General features: G+C 38.9%; 1 protein-coding gene across 1 annotated transcript in view; it reads right to left on the bottom strand.

Moving 5' to 3' along the window:
• Positions 1 to 8,819, bottom strand: part of tspan7 (tetraspanin 7) — a 23,215-nt gene that overhangs the window by 5,886 nt on the left and 8,510 nt on the right. Inside the window, exons 2-4 of the mRNA XM_015385379.1 lie at positions 5,677 to 5,865; positions 5,317 to 5,391; positions 5,130 to 5,225 (exon numbers count right to left, since the gene is read on the bottom strand). Of these exons, the coding sequence (XP_015240865.1) occupies positions 5,130 to 5,225; positions 5,317 to 5,391; positions 5,677 to 5,865 (360 nt within the window). The remainder of the gene's footprint in view (positions 1 to 5,129; positions 5,226 to 5,316; positions 5,392 to 5,676; positions 5,866 to 8,819) is intronic.

The raw sequence follows: 8,819 nt of genomic DNA, 5'->3' as shown, positions 1-8,819 counted from the left end.
AATGAGATAAAATGCACTTGAAATAGGACAATGCAATGTGACAATGTGTTTTCTCATTTTCAATGTAAATTGTCTTGTTCAATTGGCAAAATATCTCTTTTTCCTCCTAAATCCAAGAACAAATGCATTTATTCTAAGAAAAAAGTTACTTATCGAGATTTTGATTTTTTCCAGTGTTGGACGACAATGGCAAATGATTGAAGTCACCTGGACATACTCAGTGTTGAGTCAAGGAGGGCATATTCCCTAAATAGGGAAGACTGTAAAACATTTTGCTTCAACTAACTAGAACCACATTATTTTGCTATTCTGATTGTTTTTGTGAACATTTTGGATTGTCATATCACTGGGCAATGGTCAACTAGTCAGTTTTAAAGGGCTGTATGTTTTTTTTTTTTTTGTTGTTCTATTATTCTTCTTCTTGTGGTACACATTTAAACATGCAGCGCTGCTTGTACTGCCTTGTTTTGACAGGTCTAAATTTACCTCAAGCTTGAGTTTACTACTGGATTTGATTAGTCCAAGGAGCAGATTTGTTACTTGTTTATTTCTGTTTGCTGTATACTTATTTTTTTTAATACATTGTACAGTACATAATTGTATATATTTTGGAAAATAAACAGCTTTAATTTAATCAATATAAATTTTGAGGAAAATGAATGAACGATGAATGATTGTAATTCAACCCTTTATATATTGACCACCCAAACAATACCTCGCTACCCTTGTTTTCAAAGTCTAACTCTGCCACTAGTTTGAAGAAGGACAGCTCTGGGTAAATAATTAAAACCCCAACAGGCTGAGATCTGATAAGCAATTCAACAGATTTTCCTCATATCCATAATAGGTCCCGCTAAGATCTAAATGGGGCCAGAAATTAGATGTTCTACGTTGCTGGTAGAGATTCTTAGCCAGTCAGGACTTGGTTTTTAAAGTTTTTTTTTAAGGTGCTTTGTTATACCTGGGTCTTCTATAGGAAGCCCAGAAGTCCCTGTGAGAATATACTTGAGCCATATCGATACAGATCTCTTAATGGAGTAATATTGCACAAATTCTTAATATAAGCAAGAAAAACACTTTTCTACAACTACCTTACTATGTATGCATATCCAAGCACTCAGTATTAGTGAAAATATTTCAGATCAGTGCTACACTTAATCAAATCTTCACTGCTGAAACATCTCATCTATGAAAAGTGATCAAACTTTATTAACAGTCAAAGTACAATTATTGAAGGTGTGTTTGTAGCGAATGCTGTCATTTGTGCATTGGAAAGTACTGTGCAGCCATATCAATACAGTGGATCATTAGTTTTTATTGGATAGATTCAGAACCATTGGCGTGTCTGACTTTATGAGTGAATGGTTTGAAAATACTTATTGAGGTCTAAAATGTTACAGTATGATGATTTACAATGGAGTGCCCCAAAGGTATATTTTAGTGCCTATCATTTTCAATATATATATGTTAGACTATAATTCACAATGTCTAATGTGATTGTTTTTTGGCTTTTTGCAAATGACTGTTATTTTCTCCATTTCTTCCTCAGCAATCAAGCTACCGTTAACCTCCAAGCAACTCCAGACCTCCATTTGAAATTGCTCTAAAATACCAAGTGTCAAAATGAATGACGTTCACTAAAGAATGCTCAAAAAGAAAAATATAAAAGTGTTAAGACCCTAAAAGGAGAAAGGGTGAAACTGTGTCTTTATCTAAATATTTGGGCTTTTTAATGGACAAATACCTGAAATTTCATAATAAGATTTAACATTAATCAGTTTTTACAGGTATGAATTTTGTTCTTTTGAAGACAATAAATCTGTAAACATCTAGGATTAAAAAAAAACCAACATAGTACAGACAAGCTTTCCTTGTTGTACATAGAAATGTAACTTCCTCATGTCTTCCCTGCTTGGACATGGATCACCACAGTGCTTTGCATTTTATTACAAAGTCTCTCCCTGTTATCTGTTTGCATAACATTTGGCTATAAGGAGATTCTGAGAAAACTACTTATATACGTTTCCCCCAACCTCCAACAATAACTGGATGACTCCCATTTTGCTTATTCACAAAGTCCCCTGAATCCACATAGGATTGGGGATATCCTCGTTTTCATATGCATCCTCTTGGTCTCAAAATCAACTGCAGAACTCATCTCAGCTGCAGTGTTTAATTTGCTAAGGGGATTTAAAACTCCTCTGAGGCACTTTTTAAATAAAGAATGTGTTTTGCTTGCGCCTTTGCTTTGTTCTGTAATATTGTCAAGCGTACTGTTGTATTTTCACAGAAAACTCATTCATGCATTTATCTTTAGCTGTGTTTGGTTTGCCTAAGAGAAAGTATAACATCAGCCCGGTTCTGAAGTCTTTACATTGGCTTCCTGTATATCAGAGAATAGGTTTTCATATCCATCTATAGCATATAAATCACTGAATGGATCAGCACCTCAATACATAACAGATTTGTTGTCTGTGTGTCCAGGGCGACTGAGGTCCTCTGGTTCAAGACTTCTCTAGAACCAAACATGGAGAAACTGTTGCAGTTAAACTGTTAACTGAGGTATTATTATTAAAAGGTTGTGGTCCATTTGTTTTAGACATATTATTTTTATCTATATTAAATTTTATTCTCCTTTTTTTTCTTCTATTTTATTATCTAATTATGTAAAGAACATTGAATTGTCCATGTACTGATATTGTGGTAAACAACTAAACCAGCCTTGCCCTACACATGTTTAACTCTGGTTAATAAATCTAACGCACCCTTTAACTGTAGAATATCCACATTTTTACCAGAGTTTTAATCTGCTTGCTCCGTTATAGCAACAAAAGTAAACTTGAACCGGCTGTTGATTATATGAACTTGAACAGACTGTCAAGCATTATAGATAGACATACAAAATGTATGGTCATTTGTTTATGCTATGGTGACTCAGAGAGGACCGGATTAATCATTTACTCAGCTAATCTGAGCTCACTAGTGTGCTTTTACCTGTGACTGGAGGGGATAGAGGCTATTTAGAAGAAATGCATGTCTAGGCTTTGTGTGAAAAGCAAATTCTTTATAGCATCAAAATAAAGCTCCATCCACACAGAGACAAGATTAGGCGAACCAGCATAGGTATTCAAACATTTAGGCTGTGTGTGCAAACGGATCCAGCATGTTGGGAAACTATAAAGGATCATATTAGAAATCAGGTCTTAGAGTGGAAAGCTTTCAGAAGGCCGGTCTCATGTTTCAGTGTGTACATGCGAGCTGTACCTTTTGCTAACAATGGCGATGTAGCTCCAGCCCACTCTGTAACAGGCATACCCCAGTTACAGCGCCTGGCTAATGTACTACATGGTTTTCAATGGTGCTGTATACACTTGTGTGGATGCAGACACCATGTTTGTCTTTGTGTGGACTAGGCCTAAATTAAGTTAGACATCATTGTGCAAATTAAAGGATAGTCTTTGATGAATCTTATGCCCCATTTATGCTACCCCCCTGAAACCGACCCCTGCCGAGTTCGGACAATGCTTGGATCAGTTAACCGTGTCGAGCTTGGTTCCTTAGGACCATATACATAACACGCTAGCACGGTTCTGGGCTGCTCAGTTCTCTCTAGGTACGGCTTCCTCCCAAAGTCCAAAAACAGGTCAATGAATGGTTGTTTGTCTCCGTGTTGTCCTGCGATGGACTGGAGACCTGTCCAGGGTGGACCTCGACCATTGACAGCTGGAGATAGGCAGCCGCATCCCTTACCACTCCACTTGGGATTAAGCGTGTAAAGAAAATGGATGGATGCTAGCATAGTTCCTCGCCTCCTAGTGACGATCTAAGGTACTCCTGCTAGGATTAAAGGAGGGAATCAAGCAAATCAAAATGGCAGCACCTGTAACATTTAAGAAGTTATGTTTGATTATAATTGTGACATTTTGTTGTTTTACTTTATAAAATGTAGAGTCGAGAAGATTTCGATTGCTGTTGTTGTTCTTCTGTCTTATGGCGGTAATGAAGCAACTTACTGATGTGCATTACCGGTAACAACTAGAAGCTGACTGTAAAGAGATGATGCAGTCTGCTCATGCGCTCTTTATCTGAGAACCGAGCCTGAACCATGTCTGTCCCTACTGTTAAACCAATACTACATTTAGTGCGGTTCAGTTGTGTTTGACACGGTCCAGTTCCATTTACACTCATCAGTGCTCGGACAGCCCTTGGCACAGTTTCAAAAGGGTAGTGTAAATGGGGCTTTAGACACCTGTGCACAATGCAGAATCCAAGTTATGGCACAGGGCATAATTGATGTCTGAGGTCTTTGTGCCATTTGAGTCTAAAGGCCATTTTTCATAACCAATGACTATCCTTTTCACACTGTCATCGCATCATCTGAGGAGTTTGCCTAGCAGCTTTAGAAAAACAAGAGAAACAACGTTTAGTGCTTTCCACATATTTTTCTCCCGCTGCACACCTGACAGTGAGGCAGAGATTGGCTGAGACGCTGTGGGTTCTTATAACTGCCTGCTCTGAGCAGTGTGCCGCTTCCAGCTGTCACCTGGGGATCCTTGTCAGCTCAGTGTCACAGTTAACGCAGTTGGGTATGAAGACTTGTTCCTCCCAAGACGTACTGAGTGTGGGGAGACGCCACATACACACTAAAAATGTTGCTTTCAGTTTAGGTTGATTTTAGCTACCCCCAGTGGACAAATGCTGTATTGGTTTGCCTGAAGAAAGACAGCGTTTCCCATGAGGAGCAGGTAAAATCCTGATCTCCAGGTCGCCTGCAGCTGCATTCCCACCCCCACCTCACCTGACTCATCAGCAACTGACATGCTGATAAGTTTAGAGCCTTAAAACAGATACAAAATAATGTTAAGCTTGATAATTTCACAGTAAACACACATACAGATCCCAGCAGGGGGATGCCACATTGTCTGAATACCAGCAATAAACAATTTCCACAAATATACAGTCTTCAGTGTTTTCAGTGTATTGCAGGCTTGTCCCCTATGCTGTCAATAAAGCATATGTGTGTAGTGAATAATTAGGTGACAGCAAGTAAGGTACTTAATCAAAGGTAACCAACCTCGTAAAAAATGTGGACAATAACCTGTGGCTCAGCTTAATTAGTTACCACTCACATTATGCTGCAAGTTGTCTACAGCAAGGCTTGCCTCGTCCTCAGCATTGTAGTTCAGGACTGCATCAGTGTAAGTCCTCCGGAAGGTTCCCTTTATCTGCAGCATGCAATCACACACATGCTCAATACAATAAATTCAGAGACTCGTAAAAAATATGTGCACAAAGTAGCAGGGAACTGAGTCTGACCTCATGACGAAACACAAATCCAGAGATGCCAGCCACAAGCTCAGCAAGGAAAACCAGGGAGAGAAACATGGCATACTACAGAGAGAGGAACAAAGGCAGGAGATTTGCATTGATTGCATCAAAACCTTAAGGTGAATATCATTTGCATTTCATTGCACATAAACACTCAAACACACTCAGTTGCCACCATTAACGGAACGAGGTACCCAGAGGCGCCTACTGAATAACTTAAACCTTCATGCAGGATAAAGGTGAGTCATTATTACTTTTCTCATGTGACCTGAGGTTAATTAATAACAGTCTGCATTGCTTCTCACTCCCACTGCAGAACAATACTCACACATTTCCTGCTACTCTTACCAGTTTCAGCATCCATGGGCTTCCTCTGCAGGTGGCGAAGCATCCAAACAGGCCGAAAACGATTATGACAGTGCCGGTGCCAATGAGGACGTAGGGGGCATTGGTTGAGTTGTCGGCTATCAGGGAGATGTACGGACCCAGCATCAGCTTTCCCCACACTCCTACTGCCAGCAGGATGGCTCCTGTTATCTAAATGGATTAAAGAGAAAAAGCACAGGGAGCAGAATGAAAGCAGGAAGGAGGCATTAATCTCTGCACTTATTTCAACAGTTGTGTTTCTGCAGCGTGCAAAGGGAAAGATGAAGAAACTGGGATCAAGGTGGAACAAAAAGGAGAGCAATTAGAGTAGGAGGAGGAGCCGGAAGATAGGAGACAACGACAACAACAACAAAAAAAAACCCATCATCAGGAATGCGAGGTGCCAATCACCTGCTCTGTGAATATGCCTACACTCTAGCACAGGAACACCAAATCAAAGGAGCTCTTTGATCCGAGGCGAGACGCTTCCTCCTGTTGCGCCTCTTTTAGCATTTCAAATGAATGCGGCGGATAAAAGAGCGTGTTGTTCAAGGCAGATGAAGCAGCGTGTGTCTCAGCTGGGTTTGTCTCTCTGGCGCTGGAAACAGAGCGGGGTGTTGAATGTCTGTGGATGATCCGACTCCAGCGAGGACCGCCTTATCCAGCTAACCATTGTCTGCTAAAGAGGAGGCGGCTCAACATCCAGCTGCCAGGCCTTCTGACTACAAAAGGATCATTCTGTGCTGATATTCTCTGCATCTTTAAAACTAATGTGACAACAACACTCTTTTCCTTTCTCTTTCCTGTCCCTTCGACTAAACTGTGCTTTTCTGAGACAAAAGGGAACAGAATAACCTGATGCACTCAAAATTAGCTGGAAGACTAGATGCACAGAAGTTGATTCCTCTGGTCAGATAAAACAACCTTCTTTTTTATTATTTCAAACACATGGATAAAAACTGATATAAAACACAGTTGTGAATGGATTATAATGCATGGAATTTTTTTCAGTGCAGATATGGAAGTTGGTAAGTTAGATTCAAATAATTGCAATCCTGGAAAGAAATATGATGGAGACAGGAAATCACTCAATACATGGGCGAAGAGTCACCTTCCAGATATGTGTTTAGATTAAATCTTAGAATCAAATACTTTATTTTTATTATAGAAAGACCCAAGATTAAAAAGCAGCTCTGTTGAGTTTAATTAGAATCTCTATCTCAGTCTCATGGACTCTGTTTCTTATCTCAAGGCTCAAGTTTCTTCAGGTATTACTCTTTAGTTTAATAATTTATTGGTTTCCATAAATTCTCTTTTTTTATGATTTAGTCAATCAGTTTCTTCCTTATTGTTTATGCCTGTGTAAAAATTCTCAATCATCCGGGTCATGGCAACCACAAAATTGGATGGCAACCGGACATTTGCTCAGTTTTCTCTGATGTTTCGACACCTATTGACACCTATCAATTCTGTTGGCTTCACCAGAGCGGAATGTAATCGGACCGCTGATGTATTTCAGCAGCATTGAGGTCCATCCTCCTAAAAACATTCCAACACAGATGCAAATGAAATAGCCATCCCTTGTTCTACTAGATTGTTGTGAACAGGCTACGTGATTGGCTTTTTGAATCATGATGATTATATCATCATGATATGTCATTTCTATTAAATTAGTTCCATAACTTGTTGATACTCCCTTACTGTTGCTTCTTAGTTAATTCATTAAGGACCAGGTTTCGGATTCTTTCTCTATTGATTCACATTGTGTTGAATCTCCTGTGTATCTTTCCAGTCCTCCTCTGTTTGCTTTCGTTCCCTCAGCTCGTTACCTTGATACTCATCAGCTGTTGTCAATTTCTCACTTGTTAGCCTTGCATTTTCCCTTCATTTTGTTGGCTTCCTGTCTACATGTCTCGGTTTTTGTCATTCATGAACTTGTTCTCTCTAAGTTTATTTTGAGTTCCCAATTAAAATTGTTTTAATTTTGCCTCCACTATGTTCTGCATGTGGGTCTTCCTTCAACCACAGCATGACAAATGCAGCACAGAGTAACATATTAGAATGGACTAGTCACAGCAAATCCATTTGAGCAGCAAAAGGTAAAAATCATCTATAACAGATTTTAGCTGAGCTATTTTGATACTTTCTGTTTCTTAAATTGCGGGTTGTACTTTAGGTGCATGATGATGCGAAAAGCCGCCCCTATAGTAGAGTATATCTGGCACAGCTATATAGTAAAAGGCCTTAATGTGTTGTTAATACCATGTGACTATGCAGAGTAGATTCCAGAATAAATGTGCAGAAATTGGCAGAATATATATATATATATATATATATATATATATATATATATATATATATATAATATGTTTGGAAGAAATAGAAAGCCATTTTCATGTGTTCATTCATCCAGTGCTGTTTTGTTCAACATGTTTTCCTAGTAGTCATGAGCGGCTTTTAATTGTTTTTTTTCCAAACAGTTTAAAAGCCTGAACTTATTAAGTTAATTACTAGTATTGCTAAAAGACTAGCTTTTTAATTTTTTTTTTTTTACTTTTAAGCATTTATACTGTATATTTTTATAAAGAAAAAGTTGTGAAAATGGCCATTGCAGACAACTTATGGGCAGTTAGATGCTGGGGTATTATCGTCTTGTTTCTGTTAAGTTTTCTTTGAGTTTTCAGTTTCATGTTGATTCATGTTTTTCTTTGTTTGGGGGGAACAGCTCACACAGGGGGCTGTCGCATACAGCTGTGAGGTTTATTTCTGTCCTCAAACTGAAGGTTTAAATGTTCATAAAAGTTTTCCAGGGGCATAAGAGTGGTGCAATAAAATGAATATATCCAGCAGTGGCAGATGGCCAATAGAGGGCGCTAGGGCGCCGCCCCAACAACCAAATGACCTTGACTAAGACATAAAAAAATGTTTTTTTGATGTGCAACATAAATATTTAATCTTTAATGATGAGTAAAGCTGTTTGGTTTTTTCGCCGGATTGGTGACGTATTTCTAGCCTGACGTAGTCCGACTCAATTCTAGTCAGAATATGAGTCTGATGCTGCTCCATAGAGCTGTGATTATGGGACGTGTTTCGAACGAACCAGGAAAAAAAATGCCTCTGCCCTC

The sequence above is a fragment of the Cyprinodon variegatus genome, unplaced genomic scaffold, assembly GCF_000732505.1.
Source record: "Cyprinodon variegatus isolate N-32 unplaced genomic scaffold, C_variegatus-1.0 Scaffold337, whole genome shotgun sequence".
Taxonomy (NCBI): Eukaryota; Metazoa; Chordata; class Actinopteri; order Cyprinodontiformes; family Cyprinodontidae; genus Cyprinodon; species Cyprinodon variegatus.
The sequence above is the reverse complement of the archived record's forward strand: the minus strand, read 5'-3'. Positions and strand labels throughout refer to the sequence as shown.